A 20,696-nucleotide genomic window follows, 5' to 3' on the forward strand; every position below is an offset into this window, starting at 1 on the left:
TTCTTGAATATTTTCTTATTTATATTATCACTTTAGTCAATGATTTCTTTTACTAAGGGGTATGTTGGCCATTATAGAAAGTTGAAAAAATAATTGTTTTGTTGATTAACAATTGGTTAATGTTCATTCTGAATAATTGTTTTCCTTTCTAGGCACTGGAGTGCTTGGTGCGACTAGCGTCTGTAAGACGTTCTTTGTTTACAAATGATGCTGCCCGTTCGAAGTTTTTGGCCCATTTAATGACTGGAACCAAAGTAATCCTGCAAACAGGGCAAGGTATTGTATGCTTGTTACGACTTTCCTTTTTTAAGTTGTAATGGCTAAAGACTAAATGGAAATATTATCTTTCATATCTTGTTACACATTAACTCTCTCTCTCTCTCTCTCTCTCTCTCTCGCGCGCGTATAGACATATTTATGTTCATGGATTAGTCATCAGGGAAATTCATCCCCGCCTTGGGTGGTTAAAATTTCTGCATCATCAACAAATCGATCAGGTTGTATTCTAATTGCCAGTGTAGAAAACTGGAGTTCCAACCTAAGTTTTGCATCAACAGGTTGTATGGTAACATATAAAAGCTCTTATTCAATCTAGTTGAAAGGTCTTGGCGAGGTTTTGTTCATAGCTGAAATTAAGCTACACTGGATTAGTTTGTTAAATGGTTGGTATTGCGTAGCGGATCTTGTATGGCGGGCCATCGAGGCCACGTTGCCCATTAAATATAATTTTTAACGAGGAAAAGATAAAGTTGGCCCATGTGGTCTGAATCGGGCCCAAAGAGTGTAAAACCCCAAAATTGAATGCCAACAGCATTCTTTCTTCCTATTCATTTCAAACATGGCCATCCCTCTCCCTCACGCTGTATATTTTCCTTCCTTACACTTCCCAATTGGCGACCAATGCCTCCGTCATTCACCATCTTTTGGCAACCACTATCCTCTGGCGAACTTTTCAGAAAATATTCTCTGGTGAACTCTTCTTTTATTTTTATTGATCTGTTTTTCATTTTTTATTCATTTATTAATAAATTCCTCCGTTTGCTGTTCTATTCTTTTAAGCTATTATTATAATTATAGTTGTAATTATAACTGTCAAGTTCTCACTTTGACTAGAGACATGGCCAACGCAGTTCTGATAAGACTTGGACAATCTTCACATCTTAGAGCTAGCTTTTGGCGTTTTGTTATGACTTAGGAGGCCTAAGCCCAAATTTTAAGAATAATCACCATTTTTACTTCTTTTGAACATTTAATTTTTTCTGCTCTATTGATCTGTTCTTCTTTCTATGGTGAACTATATCAATTTTTGTAAATTTTTTTTTCTCTCTTTATTTACTTTTTTATTGTTTTTTCAATTTTTGTTTTTTAAATTCTGCCATTTTTTAATTCTGTTATTTGCTTTTTTCATTTGTTTTTTTTTAATTTCTGTTTTTTAAAATCTGTTATTTTTAGTTGTTTTATTTGAGTTTTAAGTCAATAGGTTTTGATGTCTTGAACTTGATGAAAATGTGATTTTTAGTAGTTTATGACATTGGGATTATGAGATTAGTGATATTTTTTTATCAATCCGTTCTATGTTTAGGGTTCGTGAGTTTTGATGTTTGTTTGTTTTTCTAATCCTACTATTTTTATTCCTTTTTTCAATTGTAATTTTATTCCTTTTTTATTCCCGTTTTATTTAATGTATTATTTTTAGCTGTTTTAATTTCTTTTTATGACAGGTTTTGATGTCTTGAACTTGACAAAAATGAAGTTTTTAGTAGTTTATGACATTGTGATTATGAGATTGATGATATTTTCCATCAATTCAGTCTATGACTCTCGACTTACGTTTCCTTGTTTTTTTTTTGGTTTTTAATTTATTCAGGTTTTTTAGTGTGTGTGTGTATTATGATACATTTATTTTGTCTTCCATGCTTCCATCATAGACTGCAACACTATATATCTTACTTCTATGGCGGGTATTTTGCTCGCTGCCATAGTCTGTTATCAATCATTGGTCAGGAAATATATTATCTGAATTTAAGATCTAATGGTACTTTATTTTTAAGTAGAGTTGAAAGGGTAAATCCTAAGTAAATCCCTCCTGGTTTAGCAATATTTGTAATGAAAATAGACGTTTCACATAAGAAATATTGCAAGTGTTGCCTATATGTTTTCAAGCAATATTTTAATTTTTATATTTTTTCATTTCATTGTTTTTCCTTCTCGTTGGCCATGCATTTATAATTTTGACTGTTTTTGGGAAGCAGGTCTTGCAGACCATGATAATTACCATGAGTTTTGTCGTCTTCTTGGTCGGTTCAGAATGAATTATCAGGTAGGTTTTTATGCAGTTTTTCTCCTTCTGTGGCATATCTAGTTTTTTTTTTGGGTTCAATAATTACACACTAATAGAGCAAAAACAAGTTTTAAACCAACGTTCAATCATTTTCACCATGATTGATTTTTTTTGAGTGTTTTAAAAAGTAATACTATGATGTGGCTAGATGGTAAAACCTGTTTGTAGTGTTTCGGTATAGTCATTCACCAAAAAAAGGTGTTCCTGTATAGTTATTAAATTCTTTTTTCACCTTTATTGGTAGCGATGCAATGTGCATAAGTAAGGACAAGGAAACAAGGTTCATGGGGTGAAAGCTAGGTATATACTTTGGCTTAGAAAGGCAGTGTGCGTTACACAAATTGACACTTTAAACAAGTTAACTAAGCTTTTTCAAAGGCTAACCAAATGACAATCAGATTTCAATACTACTTGCAATAATTAATTTATGATATGCCTATGACTTGTTTTCAACTTATTTGCATAAACTCTCTAAGATAATTTATAGAAATAGCTTATGCAGAGTTTACCTTTGTTTACTCTTCGATTTTAGAAACAATTTATACATAAGCTCTCATGTGATGAACACTTATTAAATAAGCACCTAATTAAGTTGTTTATTGTAAAAGCCCCTTTAATGCACCTTGAAACTAATCTTGTATGTAATATCTGCCCCCAAATACTGCAGCCTTAAATGCACCTGAATGTTATGTTCTGGCCAATTATTTACTAGTTTTTGTTTGTTTTTCTGATTTGGTAGTTTGCTTAAGCTTGTTATACATTGACAGTTTTGTTGATAAAATTTGGTGGAGTTCAAAGTATTTGCATATTCTTTAGTTTATTCTATCTTAACATCTTTTTAGCCTGTAGTTACTTCCTTTCTCCGATTTCTTGAACTTGTTGCCTAAACTTGTAAAATAAATGCTGCAGTTGTCAGAGCTTGTTAATGTGGAAGGCTATAGTGATTGGATACGTTTGGTTGCAGAGTTCACTCTTAAATCTTTGCAATCATGGCAGGTTAGTTAATGTGTCACTTTTAAGACTTTTCCTCAGAATAAATGAGTTATTGTTCAAAAATCACGCAATGTCTTTTGAAGCGACCAAACAATGGCACTGCTACCCCCCCTTTAAAAATAAAATTCTTGATACCTATCATGTGAGAATTTCAATAAGATAAATTTCACAAGTTATCAAAATTTCAACTTAGGTTATTCAAGTGATGTGAAATACTGATTAAGTTGATACCTTCTTGTCAGTGGGCCAGCAACAGTGTCTACTACCTATTAGGGTTGTGGTCCAGATTGGTGTCTTCTGTTCCATATTTGAAAGGTGATGCGCCAAGCTTACTGGACGAATATGTTCCGAAGATTACTGAGAATTTCATCACATCAAGATTCAATTCTGTGCAGGTATTGCCAATTATCTGTGCATGCTTTATTTATTCCTGCCGCGGACTTCCAGGCTGTATGCATTTAGTTTAACACTTCTGTTAACGAGACAACTGTCAAATATTATCGCTGTCTATTTTTCACAGGCCGGATTACCCGATGATCTTGAGAACCCCTTAGACAATGCTGAACTTCTTCAGGATCAATTAGACTGCTTTCCGTACCTATGCAGATTTCAGGTATCCTATATATTATATAATACCAATCTTATCTTTTTATCTTTCTTATAAATGAAAGAAATAATTATCTAAGAAGGCAAGGATTCCAAAGGCGGGGATATAAACAACGCAGCAGAAGAAGACAAAGTTAGAATAAGCAGGAATTTTAATTGAAAACTGTTTTCCATCTTCCGTACTTGTTTAAAATGCAATAAATAATTGATACATATCCGTTACTATAAAAGATTTGATCTTGGTGATAACTGTGGAATGCTATTTATATTGGATTTTCAAGGAATTTGTTTCCTTCTATTTGAAGATTTTATAATGTATGCAGAGAAGAAACTGTAATGGAGAGGAAAGTTGTCCATAAAGCAAGCAACTTTCCCCCATAGAACCTTTGAAAGTTTAACTCCATATTGACTAGCCACACAGTATTGATAAAGCTAGTGATCTAAACGAGACCTGTTGATTAGAAATGAACTTCCTAGGATTGGAGTGTGTTCCAACTTGGTTAGCATTCCACTCATTGTGGTTTAAAAGGAAGTGATATTTAGTTAATCAACTGGTGCCAAAGGAAGAGATATTTAGTTATAAGCAATGCTTGAACACCAAATTACCAAAACCTTATATCTTCTCTCTTGTTTGTGCACACAACAAACAAACCAAATAATCCTTTATTCTTTTCCCATTGTTGATAAAAATTATATATTGAGATACACAGCTGGAAGCTGAAATAAAGTTAAGTATTAAGTAGTCAGATCGATGCTGGACAACAAGCTTGGACCGAGTTGATCCCCCTAATGAGAAACGAGGCACCCTTCTGAAAGAAACAGTTTGAGAAATTCATCACAATTGTCGGCACACAAGTACACAACTAGAGTTGCAAGAGTTAAGAACCTGTTTCTTCACACTGAACATTAATATATACTAATCTAAACTTATGGTCAACATTTTCAACCAGGGAGTGACCATTAAGAGAGAACTTTTTTGAATTAATGATAGAAATTAAGGAGAAAATAGGGAAAACCTATCACTTAACTCCTCCAACTTCATCAAAAGCTTTTTTTTATATGGAGGAATAGGGATAATTATTGGTTGTTACTCATATTTGATATATCGAGGAATACCTTCCAATATAGGAAACTCTTTCTTGAGTTGTTTTCTGCTGCCAATTTTTGAACAATTATTATCGTTTGACTCCTTTGTATTCATTGTGCAGTATGAAGGCAGTAGTTTATTTATAATAAACATAATGGAGCCTGTCCTGCAAATATACACGGTGTGGTTATAACTTTCACTGATTGCTACCCTTCTATCTTTTTGTACTGATCTGATGGGAAACATGAGTTAGTAATTGATACTTACTGTTCTCAAATGACTGGAATAGGAAAGGGCAAGATTACAGGTTAGTGATAACAACGACCTCGCTGTGATTGAAGACAAACTTGCTTGGATTGTCCACATCGTAGCCGCAATTCTTAAGATAAAACAGTGTACGGGTTGTAGGTAAAAACTTTTTGGCTCTTAACCTTTTCATCTATTGGAATGTTGTGGATTGTCAAAAAAGTGCTGGGCAGTGTGCATAAGCATGTCAACCTGTTTTTAATTTTATTTTTCACTGTAAATTTTTTATATGTAGCGTGGAATCCCAGGAAGTGCTAGATGCCGAAATTTCAGCTCGGGTTCTGCAGTTGATCAACGTAACTGACAGTGGAGTACACAGTCAGGTATACCAGCACAAACATTAGTTTATGCTTTGCTTGAGGCATGTATTATCTCTCTCTGTTTTTTTATAAAGTTTATATTAGTCCTAAAGCTATTGGTAGAAACCAAACCAAATAGAATGAAATATTGAATATAACTTGCGCTACTCAGGAAACAGTGTAATATATATTATTAAAACTAAATATGGTCAATGGATTAGAGTAAACTCCTTACAGAAATGGAAACTAAAAGGATAATAGCAAGAGAAAATCCCTTTCTGAGGAAGAAGAATCAACTTCTCCACTTAGCCTAGCCCAATATTCTCTTCACTATTTTCTTGATATCTTTTCTATTACTTGTCCCCAGTCCAATATTCAACCCTCTCTCTCTCATTTTCCCACCCACTCGTTCCATTCTGAGAATAGCATCCCATTTTGGGTGGGTATTTTCAATATTTCAAATTCTACCCTCCTAACAGCCATGAGTCTAAAATACTCCTCCCAAAAGTTTCAAAGTGTGCTCTACACTTATGACCTTTTTCTTTGTACCAACATATTTGAAATGAAACAGAAGGAATTGCCCTCAGCTAATGGATGAACATATTTTTGTCTCTTCCTTTCTACCAAATGCTTGGAACATTTTTTATTCTATATTATTTCTACCTTTTTTGAGGACATCTTCAATTTTATCCTTCTCTAGTTATACTTTTCTTCTCTTCTCAAAATAATCTTTATATTAAACTCAGTTAGAACCAAAGCCATACTCCTGCTATCATATTTTTGTCCCTTACGGGTTAATTTTATCAATTGCATCTTCAAGAGACTAAAGCATGTCTACTTTTTACTATTAAATAGGATGCTTTTGTGACACCTGAGGTGGACTCTTCTATTGTCTTTTATTTTTTCATTTTAACTTAATTGGTGGAAATCACTTGGTCTTTTGGGGAACTACCAGACCTAATATTTTTCTGCTATTATAAGAGCAAAGATCTTCCTTTACAATGAAGAATGTAGTTTTTGTTTTTTGAAGTTAAGGATGTAGTTTTTGTTTTTTGAAGTTAAGGATGTAGTTAATGATATGTGAAGAAAGTACAAGGCAAAATACTTTCATATTTTGTTACTACAATCCTAAGTTGTTTATATTGGAAAAGAAATTACAATAGTAATAATGACAGAATCATAAAACAAAAATAAACAGAATAATATAAAATAAAAGAGAATCAAATCTGATTTATCTTGATTCTTCAACAATATGCTTTAGAAGAATATATTGCTTATTTGTTCCTATTATTGACATTTTGCAGCGATACGGTGAAATAAGCAAACAAAGACTTGATAGGGCAATACTTACCTTTTTTCAGCATTTCCGAAAGTCGTATGTGGGAGATCAGGCAATTCACTCTTCCAAGGTAATATAATGTTTTGATTTTTTATACAAACATAAATTTACTTTTCTGTACATCTTCATGTGTGTGCTATTTCTTTTTTTATTTTTTATGTTGCAGCAGTTATATGCCCGGTTATCAGAGCTTCTTGGTCTGCATGATCATCTATTACTGTTGAATGTGATTGTTGGCAAGATAGCAACTAACCTAAAGTGCTACACTGAGGTGTGTTTTTAGCCTGTTCTTTTTGTTTACTTTAACAAATTATTTGCTGGTTTAACATACTAGTTGTATTTGTGCTAATTTCAGAGTGAAGAGGTCATTGATCACACTTTAAGTTTGTTCTTGGAGCTTGCATCTGGGTTAGTAGCTACCTTTTGTTATTTTGGTTAGGACAATCCTCCCAAATTTAATGATTTCTCTTGTAACAGCTACATGACCGGCAAGCTGCTTATGAAGTTGGATACAGTGAAATTTATCGTTGCCAATCATACGGTAGAGTATTTTTTTTTTTCAATTGCTCATGAAATTTTCGTAGGGAGTTGGTTATTGCTCTTTCTTGTATAGTTGTTGATTGGGGTTGGCCATATTGCATTTTCAGCAATTTATTATAATTGAATTATTTTTTGGTAAAAAATATAAATGCATTGGGACTATCGAGAGACTCTCTCATCTGTTTTAAAATATCCAACTTTGGTTTGTCAAGTATTCCAGAATCCAGAAGCTGATTTATAGGACATTGGTCCAACTATCAAGATGGGTAGCCTTTGAATTAGTATTCATCTTCCTATATGATTTAAATTGCTCAAAAAAATAATGGACTCGAGGATGGATAATGTTCCTTCCTTGCTCTTCGTATCTCCTCTTAATATGTGATGAACTACCTTATAATTTCTTTTATTCTGAAGACTATCCCTTCTCTTTGGATTTTTTCTTTAAACGACCTAATTGATATGAATGCCAGTGAACTAAACCCCCTCATGGTTGTAGTTAAATCTTGTAAGCTTGTAGCTAATCAGGAATGCAGTGAATGAGAATGTGTCCACTTTTAAATGATGCTTTTCTGGTTACGTTTAAGGGCTTTGGAAAAAGTGAGGCAAAAAATTGTGGCATCTTGCGTTTACATTGTCCTTTGGTGGGTGGAAAATTAACAGATATATTCCAAGAGGTGGAGGGTTGTATCTTGACTTTTGAAAAAATTCACTATCATAAAGCAAGATTAGTTTGAGAGGTGAAACAAATAATGTCCACCAAGTTAAAATCATGAATGGAAGTCATGTCCCTTCACTATAAATGGATCATCTAAGGACGATGGGTATCTCAATCCAAGAGCAATGAAAAAGAGAAAGTGTGCGCTATCACTTGTAGTGGTGCAAGTCTCTTGTGAGTGAGTCCAAAATGAGAAAGACGATTCTTTCTCCCTTCGATCATTATCCATTTCAACTAGAACTAGGGGAGGATTGAGTGTTTGTCATTCCCTGTAACTCTTGATTAGGGTACTCAGGTTTGTAAGGTGATATATAGTTTGAGGGGGTTACAATCTAGTAATCTTGTTTGAGATAGTGAAAATATGTTTAGTGTATCCATCGACTTAGGCATGAGCCATGAGGTACCGAACCACTTATTCTTGTGTGTTTATTACTTTCTTTGTGGCATGTTCTACCAAAGATCACTGGTGTGTGGGTAAATTCCTTGGCGTGAGCGGTTTTCCTCAACATTTCTTTGGCCTCCACCTCTCTATGGAGTTCTGCCAATGTTGTCTAAAAGGAGTCTCCATTACAAATATATTATAGCCTTTTTTGCAATTTTTACTCACTGAATTTGCATGTACTATGATGTAAATTGATGTTAATCTTTGAGAGAATGAGACTGCAATGCTGTGTTCCCCTCTCCCCCCACCCCCTTTTTGTGCAGGAGGGGTCACCTCCCTCCCCCTCATATTTTCCATTTTTCTTCCTATAGAAATAAATTATCCTGCATCTTTGTTCTCATTCTTTTCTTTTTCACAAAAATGAATCTCAGAGGGAACATTTTCCTTTTTTGGAAGCAAAGAGGTGCTCACGCAGCAGAACGACTTTCTATTACACTATTGGCTGGTTAATATTCATGGAGGATAGTCCTGTGAAATTTAAATCTTCAATGGAACCCCTCCAGCAGGTGCTTTATCACTCTTCTTGCTGATATGCTCACATAGTCATTTTTTATCTCATGCCTCTTTACTAAGGGCTCATTTGATTAACCTTAAAGTAGTTTTAAGGTTGTATAAAAATGATTTATCTTTTAGAGATTGTACATAAATTAAAATCAATTTTTTGTTCAGTTACAATTGCATCAAAACACTTTATTTTGAAAAGTAGTTACGATACAGCTTTTTTTAGAAGCTGCTCAAATAATCACAATACTGATTTTTTTTTCCTTCCAAAGCTGGACTAAAAATCAAAAACTTCTAAAGAGATTTATTTTTCAAGAAAAAGCTTAAACAAATGCATATTTTCTAGAAAAACCTTGATTTCCTTTTGGTTTTCTGTTAGTTCGATAATCAGTTCAGGAGCCTGTTTCTTGCATGTTGTAACCTGATTCTCACATAATTCTTTCTATATTTGTCTAGAAATAAAAAAAATTTGTTATACAAGTATGGTTATACAATAGCTTTTGTACATCCTTCTATGTTATAGTTTAGTCAAAGATAAGGAACAGTGATTTTTAATTTATTGTGTAAATTATGTCATCCGGATGGATTTTTTCTTATAATTAATTGGTTTTGGAAGTACCAAGCAAATTATTTTTTCTTTTTCAGGTTTTCCTCAGTTTGGAATCATCTCCTGATCCAGTGTTTCGAACAGATGCTGTAAAGTATGCACTTGTTGGTTTGATGAGGGACCTTAGAGGAATCGCAATGGCCACAAACAGGTTGGTATTTTTGCTGCTTCTCTTACTCAAAAATCAAAATTAGGAAAGCAGTTTAATCTGACCTCGCTGTTCTTCAAATTTTTATTTCTTAGCCGCCGAACTTATGGCTTTCTATTTGACTGGTTGTATCCTGCACACATGCCTCTGCTCTTGAAAGGAATCTCACATTGGACAGACAACCCAGAGGTAATGGATCTTGTGGATAATTTTTTATACATATACATTCAAATGATCAATTTCAGTTGATTATTCATTGCTCAGAAATTCTGAAACTAAAGAGCTATTACATCAAAATATCTTCCTGCAGACACTAACAGTACATGAATTCGCTATAATATTATAAAATGGAAATAATTTACAGTTTGCAGTCCTGCTGACAGCAACTGGTTTTTCTAACTTTTCCTGAATTATCTCAGCTATATATCTTGGAGTAACTTATAAGTTCTTACTCACTGCGAGTTTAGCATTATTATCACAAAATAATAAACATAACTTTACAGGAAGCCAAGGTGATGAGATTTGGTGATTCTGATATGTGAGCTTGTGTCACATCTTGCTGTGGGTTGCTGTATCAACCCTCTATTGATTTTGACAGTACATCTACTGTTTTTTCACCTTGGGTTTTGGCGCTTATTAGCAGTAAAATATTAGCACTTTCTAGTTTTAAACTAATGTTCAGCTAAGGTTATTATAAAAGAAATTGCAATCAGTTGGTCAATCTACATTGAATCAAAACTTGCAACCCAACTTAGTTAAAATCCAATGCAAAATCACTCTAGAAGTGGTTGAATGCCTACTATCTTCCTTTTGTCTACTAGTGTTGTCAAATACCGGCCATGGCGGATATTTTGACAACAGACTTGGCCAATTTATTTACAATAATTGAAATGATTGGACTCGGGTTAATTTCCTAGGATGCTTTTGATAGAAGTTTGTTAGAGGGAATGGTAAGAAAACGTTTTTGGATATATCTATCTATCTATCTATATATATATATATGTTAAAATTGAGCTTGCTGCAGCTTTCTTCTTTTCCTATTGTGTGTCTTCTTGATTCTATTGCCTTTTTGAGTTTTGATGATGACAGTGTTGGAAATTGCATTATAGTATGTTGGACACAAATGTCCTTCCATTGAATGCACGTTGTCATGTATACTAGGAATTGCTTTTGATGCATTTATTCTGATGTTTGCTCCTCTTTCCGCCCTTAAGGTTTGCTTGATTTTGCAGGTTACGACCCCATTGTTGAAGTTCATGGCAGAGTTTGTGCTGAATAAAGCTCAACGTTTGACATTTGACTCTTCTTCTCCAAATGGAATACTTCTCTTCCGGGAAGTCAGTAAACTGATTGTTGCTTATGGGTCTAGAATTTTAACTCTGCCAAATGCTGCTGATGTATATACGTACAAGTACAAAGGAATATGGATATGTTTAACAATACTATCAAGAGGTGAAATCTGTTAGACTATTTATTATTTTATCATTAGTAAATAAATAATATTATTATGGAGCAGTTATGGGCAGTTAGTGCAAGTTATTTTGTGAATATGTTATTATTAAGTTAATTATTTATTGTGTGTGAATAAAAGGGAAATTGCAGGCTGTTTTGGGGTAGGCAGAAAAACAGAAAAGTGGTATTTAGAAGGGAGAGACCAAGCTCTCGAATTCTTGGAAGGAAGAGACCCAAGACTCTCAAATTTATTAGGAACCCATTGATATTCTTATGATTTGTTACTGATTGTCTTATTTATTTAGGATTAGGAATCTTGTATTTCTAAAAATAGTGATTGGTGCTTAGTATTTTGTATCAAGCTAGTATCAAGTTAGTATCAAATCTTTATCAATAACATTACACCATTATCATATTCAAACTCTTTTTTATTACTTCCTCCTTTTTCTAAAACCTATAACTTCAATATGGTATTAGAACCCAGTTCGATCCTCTGCGGTCTGTCCTATCACTAGTTTGTAGCCGTGTTCGCAAAAATTCGGAATATCAATTAATCAACTCTTCCATTGTCTCCTCTTTCCAACATGAGTGTCAGTCTGACACCACTTTCAGCCGCCCTACTCCGTTGTCCGACTGCTGCTTATGTCTGTCACTTGTTCACTGTCCATACAAAATAATGTTATTTTCTGGTTCTTTCAGTGCCTTTGATGCTTTGTTTGTTGCATTTGCTGCCTCTGTCAGTGCCTACTACTCCCTCCTGTCCCACTTAAGTTGGTTGTTTCGATAGTCATGTCGTATGAAAACTGTCATGGTTGAGCTGTTGACACCAGTCACATAATAGCTTGTGACGTGCCCCACTCTTTAGTTTGGTGCTTTAGGCTTATGACGACTTCTAGCCCATTATCATCACGTTTTTCGTTTGCCTTCAATTCGTAAATGATGGTTGTTATATTTTTTTCTTTCAAAACATGGAAATAATTGGACTCGACCTCCTTGTAGCTATTGCAACCGTTTTGGCCATGTTGAGGTGCAATGCCGAACCAAAGCTAATCTATTGCAGCCCAAAGTCGTGAAATCTTTGGTTTGGAAGGTTTAGGACTGTCGTCTTCTTGCGTTATTCCCCGACCACTTGCCTCTACATGGTTGGCATGACATCATAATCATAAGGCTGGCATCCATCGTCTCAAAAAAAAAAATTACTCTACACTTTCACACTCAAGATTTGGGGCCACTGAAATATTTTTTGGGTTTTGAAGTTGCATACTCAATGAAAATATGCTTGAGGAAACTTGCTTGCTCGATTGCTGACCTAGTGACACTCCTATTGAATTTACAAACAAGCTCTGCATCGTGGGCTTGTTATTTATTTTCCTCAGACTCACTAACCCGTGAGCTGATTTGCTAGTTTGACTGAGTTTGATCAGTCTGCACATATCCAAGTCTCTGTGCTGAGTTAACCAAGATTGGGAACCTAGACTCACTAACCCGTGAGCTGATACGAAGTGTAAGCAAGATGATATTTTAAATGAATGGGGAAAAGGATTCAAAAATACAACTAGGATGCCTAATAGCTTTGCTTAACTCTTAAGTTCATGCATAAACATACAGGTATAAATTTCCATCGATATAAAAAGGTAAACCTGAACTTTCTTAGCAGGATGTATTAACCTTTATTTGGTGGCAGTTTGAGCGGAGTCTGTAATTTCTACCCAGAAATAGTTGTCTATGCTTAAGTATGTTTGGTTGTTTTGATCATTGCTAAGTGGATTTTAGTTGTTCTGGTTTCAATCTGAACTGACATCCTAAATTATGATGAGTGATGATTTTTATGATCATGTTGATTCTTTTCCTTCAATTGATGTTCTAGCAAAATTGTGTCACAGCCCTTGCAGGAAACTATGTCAACTTTGGTGTGTTTGAACTGTATGGAGACAGAGCTCTATCTGATGCCCTCGATGCTGCTCTAAAGTTGACACTGTCAATTCCCATGTCCGATATATTGGCTTATCGAAAGGTGTGTAAACAATTTTCTTGCCACATACTATTACATATATACTCTTTCTCATTCAAAATTAGGTTGCAATCATATAATGAAGAATATAAAAATAAATGATTGCAATAATTGAAGACTTTTTAAAAGGATTTGTTATGTTTGTACAAAACCTCAGTCAAGTAGACATAAAACCGTTGAACTGAAGAAATTACTATTTTTCCTGTAACTAATTGTCCAATTAGAATTTTAATATTCACCCTTGTGGCGTATCCGGTTTGAAGAGCACTTGGTGTACACGAAGGAGCATGTCTAGTTGCTAAAAAAGGAACTAAAAATTAAAAAATTTGAGCAGAAGAAATTACTATTTTCCTTGTAAATATTTATGTAATAAGAAATTTAATATTCACCTTTGTGGTGCATCTGATGCAGAGCACTTGGTGTAGCAAAAGGAGCATATCTAGTTGGCAGAAAAGGAACTAAAAATAAAAAATTACTTCTAATTAGTTATAAAAAAAGAGTTGAAAATTGAATGCATATGCAATACAATGGTTTGAGTTGACTTTGCAACAAAACTTCAACGTGAACTGTGAGTGGAAATAATGTTTCTCTGCAAATTTAACAATTGCCTCATATCTTAGACCTTGTTTCTTGAAATTGAGCATCATAGAGCAATTTTTTAAATCACATCTAAAGCAAGGGAAAAGATGAACATTGATGAAATTCCCACCTTGTTGTCTAATCCGTAAGAACAAAACTAAATCTTACGTTCTCTTGGGATTGAGCCTATTTCTTTTTCAATAAGTACATAAACAAATATGTAGCAGTACTACATAGCACGTTGTGTCTGTATCTCTATAGTACGGTTAGGCAAATAAAGAAATACAATAAAAAATGAGAGGTGGGAATAAATGCAGCTTAGCATTTGAGAGGGAATCTGGCAACTGCTTATTCTGCTTTGTTTGCCGTATACGTAGCAATCTGCCAGGAAAGATAATCAGAGCAGTACTGTGGGTTTAGGGTTTAGGGAGTGTCTATTAACGATAAGAAAAGCAGAGAGAGTTGAAAACTGAAATCTCATATACTCATTGAATTAACTGAACTGAGAAGTTCAGTGCACAAGCATTTATACAATGCTTATCCTTCACTCAGATTGATGCTAACCTACATTCACAAAACTAACTCTAAGACACTTTTGTAACTTTCAGAAATAGCTATTGCCACGTGGCACGTGTCAGGCTGGTAGAGGCCTTACTAACTGATGCCAAGGTGGCACTGAAAATAGACTAACTCTACTGTATCTCCTTTAACTCAGCTGAAATTTCTAGAGAAATAATTTCTATACTCAGTGTCTTAGATATTAAGTTATTCCCAAGCCTTCATCTAACAGCTTATCTAGGTTCTGAATTATGTGCCAGACTAGTTTTATGCCAGCTTGCCAAATATTAGTTAAGGTGAAGCTCACTTTGCCTTTCATTTTTATGCAGCTAACAAGGGCTTATTTTGCATTCTTGGAAGTTTTGTTCAACAGCCACATCACTTTCATACTGAGCTTGGATACAAATACCTTTATGCATATAGTTGGCTCCCTCGAATCTGGTCTAAAAGGCTTGGATACAAGTATATCATCCCAGGTTATTGCAACATATCATTTGCATCATCCTGTCTTGGAACTATATGACATTTTTTTCATTGTCTTTTTCTCTAAGGATTCTTCTGCTGTAAGCATTATGTATTTGGTTTCTTGTTATTGTGCCGTTGACCAACTCTTTAAGCTTATGATTACAGTGTGCATCTGCTGTTGATAATCTGGCTGCTTTCTATTTTAACAACATTACTATGGGAGAGGCTCCAAATTTACCTGCATCTGTCAATCTTGCTCGTCATATTGCAGAGTGTCCCACTCTGTTCCCAGAAGTAAATATATTTTCATTTTTACTGCTCACTCACTTGTCAGTTAAACATTCATTCATAATTTTTCTCTAATATTTTTTTATTAAATTATCTGTCTGTAACATGAAAATTCGGTCGTAAATAATCCAAATGTGCCTTCATGTTACTCCAATTTACACATCGATCGCAAACCTTAAAATCATAGATTAGAAGTGTATAACTGATTTAAAATTTTGTGCGCATAGTATATTGTAAATTGCCTCCTAGCTTCATAAAGAAAACTACCATTTTAGTGTATGCCTTATGCTAATCTTAATCGGTTTTCTTGTGAAATGGTGTGTCGTTTACTTCATGCCTAGATTTTGAAGACTCTGTTTGAGATCATATTGTTTGAAGACTGTGGCAACCAATGGAGTCTGAGCAGGCCCATGTTAAGCTTGATACTCATAAATGAGCAGGTAATGGACCTTCCAATCAGTTTTCTATTCTCATAAAATATACTGCAAGAAGTTATTAAGCTATATATCCTCCAGCTTGAAGTTTAAATTCAATATACTAGACATAGTAGACGTATATTTACTGTCCAACTAATTAGTGCTCAAAGTTAGGCTTTGAATCGGCCTCTAAGTAATCCTATACATAATATAAGTATATGCATCCCTTATAAACTGATTTGTAACAAAGTTCCAGTTATACATATTTTAATGTCCAACTGAGAGTTGTCATTTACTTGCAGACATTCTCTGATTTGAAAGCTCAAATCTTGTCATCACAGGTATTTTCCTTCTCATCCGAACTTCAAAGTCGGATTATAGAATTTTTAATTGTCATTTTTATCTAAGGTAATGGATATATTTGAGTTTTTAATATATAGACACAGACCCTTTGTGTTCCTGTCTTTCTTCACATAACCTTGTCATCTAAAAACTCAACTGTTTATAACATAACAATAAAAGGCTGTTTACTTTGTGAAAACATTTCCTATTTGCATTTCTTAAGATTTGTGTTAATTTTACTTTGCTAATAAGGAGGTAAGAAACTTTTGAAGCAAACAATTTATCTACATTTCTAGAAACAATGAAAATATCAAAAACTTGTTTTCATTATTTCTTGAAATGCATCTTCATTAGACATTAACTAGCATTTCGTTTTATCTCTATGTTAATGATTCACTTCAAGGGTCTCTCATTAAGGTAAAACGAACATACATTTTAGAAAATGAAAATACAATATTTTCACAAAATAAACAAGGTCTACCTTGCTAATAGAAGGCGATAGCGGTTCAGTTTTTCCACTATGATTATGCAGTGTAACTCAGACTGATTTTCTTTTTTTGCAGCCAATGGATCACCATCAGCGGCTCTCTCTATGTTTTGATAAACTTATGGCAGACGTTACTCTAAGTATAGACTCAAAAAACAGGGATAAGTTTACTCAAAACCTCACTGTATTTCGGCACGACTTCCGTGCCAAATAATTTGAAATTTGTGGAGTAAAACATGAAAATGATTGGCGGTTCAGTTTTTCCACATTGATTATGCAGTGTAACTCAGACTGATTTTCTTTTTTTGCAGCCAATGGATCACCATCAGCGGCTCTCTCTATGTTTTGATAAACTTATGGCAGACGTTACTCTAAGTATAGACTCAAAAAACAGGGATAAGTTTACTCAAAACCTCACTGTATTTCGGCACGACTTCCGTGCCAAATAATTTGAAATTTGTGGAGTAAAACATGAAAATGATTGGTGTTTGTATATTGTCTGGAAAATCTGTCACTAAATGTTTTGGTGGCACCTTGGAATCCTATCTTGGGAAGAAGGAACCACATTATGCAATTTCTTCATTTTGGTCTTATGTGAAAGAAATGTATTCTTTGTAATTATGGTTCATGGGATGTGCAAGTCCCAATGTATACTTGTGGTGGTGCTGTACCCAGCTTTGGGTTATTCAAAGTTTACAGGTGATACATAAAAGAATTTAAAGGTTAAGTGGTCAGGACAAGAAGGGACTTTATGAGAAAATGGAGGTAGGGATGAAACAGGACCTCCTGAAGGGTGGAGTTATTGAGTTAGATATATTCTTTTTATAACTTATGTATATTCTCTATGATTTTCATTTAGAAACTTCGTAGATATTATTTGATATTTTTGTATAATTGATTTCGCTGTACTCCTAGTCAGAATCAGAAAAGAAAGATGAAGAAAACATTGTGTTTGGATTGTGATAGAATCATAGAAGAGAAAGGTTCATAACACATGTTTTTCTCTATTATTGTTTTAAGCTTGTTGGATTTGAAATGTTTTGCTCGGATATCCTATGTAAATTTAGTGATATGAATAACAGGAGAAACATGGATTTTTTTTTTTTTTTTTTGATAAGACATAGAGCTGATTTTAATATGATTTTATCCATATAATGAAAGTATTCAGTTGTACATATGTTTTGTGAGCCATGGGATCACCTGTAGGCAACTGTGAAGATTAATTTCTCAAGGTAATTGAGAATCATTTAAGGATTTGAGCTCTCAACATTTTTTTATATATATCGATCAGAGACTGAACCTCCTACCAAAAGGTTAAGGGACTCAAGTATCTACTATTTGTCACCATGTTGGTCAGTTGTACATTTTTTATTATAAATAAACAGTCAATTCATGTCTGTTTCACCGAGTTGGTATCAAAGTTCACATTTTGTATACATAATCCCAAGAAAGAAGTACAAAGACTCCTAATTTAAAAACCCTAACTGCTTAGTACTCTTAATGATCGGCCATGGTTAATTTTCTACTATTGACTCCAGAATAATAGACTTCTAATATGATTATTATTGAGATGTTGTGACACATTAAATAACCTTTTAGTTTCATCAATTTGTAATGTAAATTTATCACCTTGTCTTTTTACTTTCTATGTTGTGAGTCATAACCTATTTTTTAGTGTCAAGTATGTTTTGAGGTATTTGTTATACCTCTTTTGTTTCAAATTCTTTTCATTTGTGTATATATGTTTGGTCTTCTATAGTTGCACATTCATTAGTAATTCATTATGATGTCTAGTGTGCATCATATTTAAAAGGTACATTTAGTATTGCATAATATTAATTTTGATCTCATTTTGATTGATTATGTCTTTGATTGTTTTGGTTTTCGATGGCAGATTTGTCTACAGATAAGGTCTCAATCTAATTTTTGTTCTCTAACAATCCCTCTATCACATTTGAGAAACTTATAACTAAGAGTTAAATGAATTAGAAGTCATAAGGCAGTTTAGTGGTTTGAGAGAGTTGGAGTGACAACAAAGTCATGGATTCAATTTACCCCTCTAACAAAATTAGCTATTAGTTATTAACATTGTTTATTTTTTAAAAAAATTACATGAATTAGCAATCAACTATCTAGATATAGTTTTTGGTTAGGTTTGTCTAATCACTTGACTAAGAAGGCGAATGATGTTGATACAAAATTTGAGCAATGGAAGAAAGTTGGCACAGTTGGTGGCATTTTGTGACAATCCATTGATCTCAAATTGCTGGTTTATTTAGCACGAGTAGTGAGTAGAACTGGCTCGGTGGTTTCTCAAAGCACTTGGAGACGACTTCATTTTTTAGGCTGATGTTTGGGGAGTTTTTGATGGATTATCTCTACTCAAAGTTAGTCATTACGAAAAGGTTGATATTAGAATGGATTTCATGGTAGTTTATGATTGTCTCAATGAAGTTAGTGTTGTGAGTAGTAGTACTATGTAACTTATGAGTGGTATAAGGAAGTTGTTAGAACATAGACTCTGTGAGAGTGTGAAGATCAAACAGGTTTATAGCGTAGCAAACAAGGTTGCATACTCTTTAGTCAACCCGGGTAGTCTTCAAGCTACTCCTTAGGGTCGTTTTATAATTATGATATTATGGAAGTTTCTCCTTCACAATTAATTTCATTGTAGCATTTCATTTGAGTTTCAATTTCATTGTAGTTTTTCATCTGAGTTTCAACTCTCTCTTTTATATATATATAAAAAAAAAAAAGTTTGGAACGTTTATTCAATTGACATGCATTTTCTTTATGATGTGGTGATATGATGAGGGGTGAGCTCAGAAATTGATTTCGTGGGTTCTCAAAACACTTGGGGAGGGTTTGCTGAGTTTGGAGAGCTTTTTTAAATTTCTCTATGGACAAAATTAGTGATTTTGATAAGGTTGATCTTAGAGTGGATTTCGTTGTATTTTATAATTGTCTCAATGATGTTTGTGTTGTGAGTGAAAGCTGTATGTAACTAGCCAATGCTACGTGCATCCTACTTTATTCATTATATTATATTTTTTATTATGTCAATTATTGATATATTTATTATTAAATTTTTCTATCATTATTATTTTTTTTGAAAAAAATTAATAATAATAACCAACATACCAATAATTAATAAAGATAATTTTGTAGAAATTAAGTTATAAAATATTTTTGATCAAATCAGACCTTCTATTTAAATTTTGATTTATTCAAGAAAAAAGAAACTCTAATCCATCCCCCGCTGATTTGAGCCAAAACACTGACGAATAGCAGGATCGTATAGTACAAGAACAGCAGGTCACCACCACTAAATAACCAAACCACTTTACTTCAGGGATAACTTTTAGTTTTCTTTTTTGGGTACATCAATGATATTTTTGGTACCTAGTATTTTATATTTGATACATTTTGAATTAGTCAATATTAGCGGTATAATTTTAAAATTATCAATATTGATGATATCCTTTTGAAATTATCAAATTATCAGTAACAAAATAACTCTTTTGATTTCTAATGTTAATTATATGAACCCACAAATTTTGTGAAAAATGGACTAATTTAGATCTTTTATCATGAATAAAAAATAAAATGAAAGATTATATCAAGTAAAGAATAAAATGAGAGATTGTTTGAGTTGGAAAAAAGAGAGATTAATATAAGTCATTTTATGGATGAAAAAAAAAATGAATGAATGAGGCTACAAATAATAAAGCATATACATATTTTGCTCAAAGTGATGGACTTATTTGGCTCAAATCTTTGGAGCATATTGATTTGAGTCTTTTTTCTTAACAATTTGAATTCCAACTAGAGGGACTGATAAAAACTATTTTACAAGTCAAATAATTTATTTATTTTTTAACTGATATATCCTTACATTTATATGATACATCATCAATAAAATCTCAAATTTTAGTTAAATTTTACAGAAGGACTAATTTATCTTTCATATTGAATTATCTAAACTAATTTGAGTATTGAATTTAGTGAATGATTAAATTGGGTCAAATTGAAATTTAGGGAGCAAATTAAGATTTTATTTTTTTTCCAAATAATTGTGAATAAATAATTTCTATAGTAATTTATTATGGACAGTTATACAAAGAGGACAGTTTACAACAAAATATATATATATATATATATATATATATATATA

At 33.3% G+C, this 20,696-nt stretch overlaps 1 protein-coding gene across 2 annotated transcripts in view; it reads left to right on the plus strand.

Moving 5' to 3' along the window:
* Positions 1-16,782, plus strand: part of LOC101503957 (uncharacterized) — an 18,796-nt gene extending 2,014 nt beyond the window's left edge. The window contains exons 7-28 of one of the 2 annotated variants that reach the window (XM_012716030.3): positions 153-276; positions 2,253-2,320; positions 3,251-3,337; positions 3,577-3,729; positions 3,855-3,947; positions 5,149-5,208; positions 5,317-5,435; positions 5,569-5,656; positions 6,937-7,041; positions 7,138-7,242; positions 7,327-7,379; positions 7,449-7,512; positions 9,040-9,174; positions 9,815-9,927; positions 10,020-10,113; positions 11,157-11,376; positions 13,260-13,390; positions 14,854-15,000; positions 15,155-15,283; positions 15,619-15,717; positions 15,996-16,034; positions 16,599-16,782. In XM_012716030.3, coding sequence (XP_012571484.1) covers positions 153-276; positions 2,253-2,320; positions 3,251-3,337; positions 3,577-3,729; positions 3,855-3,947; positions 5,149-5,208; positions 5,317-5,435; positions 5,569-5,656; positions 6,937-7,041; positions 7,138-7,242; positions 7,327-7,379; positions 7,449-7,512; positions 9,040-9,174; positions 9,815-9,927; positions 10,020-10,113; positions 11,157-11,376; positions 13,260-13,390; positions 14,854-15,000; positions 15,155-15,283; positions 15,619-15,717; positions 15,996-16,034; positions 16,599-16,736 — 2,364 coding nt within the window. In that variant the 3' untranslated portion in view covers positions 16,737-16,782. The remainder of the gene's footprint in view (positions 1-152; positions 277-2,252; positions 2,321-3,250; positions 3,338-3,576; positions 3,730-3,854; positions 3,948-5,148; positions 5,209-5,316; positions 5,436-5,568; positions 5,657-6,936; positions 7,042-7,137; positions 7,243-7,326; positions 7,380-7,448; positions 7,513-9,039; positions 9,175-9,814; positions 9,928-10,019; positions 10,114-11,156; positions 11,377-13,259; positions 13,391-14,853; positions 15,001-15,154; positions 15,284-15,618; positions 15,718-15,995; positions 16,035-16,598) is intronic. The other variant, XM_004501048.4, reaches the window with a different exon arrangement.
* Positions 16,783-20,696: the final 3,914 nt, after the last annotated feature.

Source organism: Cicer arietinum, chromosome 5 (genome assembly GCF_000331145.2).
Source record: "Cicer arietinum cultivar CDC Frontier isolate Library 1 chromosome 5, Cicar.CDCFrontier_v2.0, whole genome shotgun sequence".
In the NCBI taxonomy this organism is placed as follows: domain Eukaryota; kingdom Viridiplantae; phylum Streptophyta; class Magnoliopsida; order Fabales; family Fabaceae; genus Cicer; species Cicer arietinum.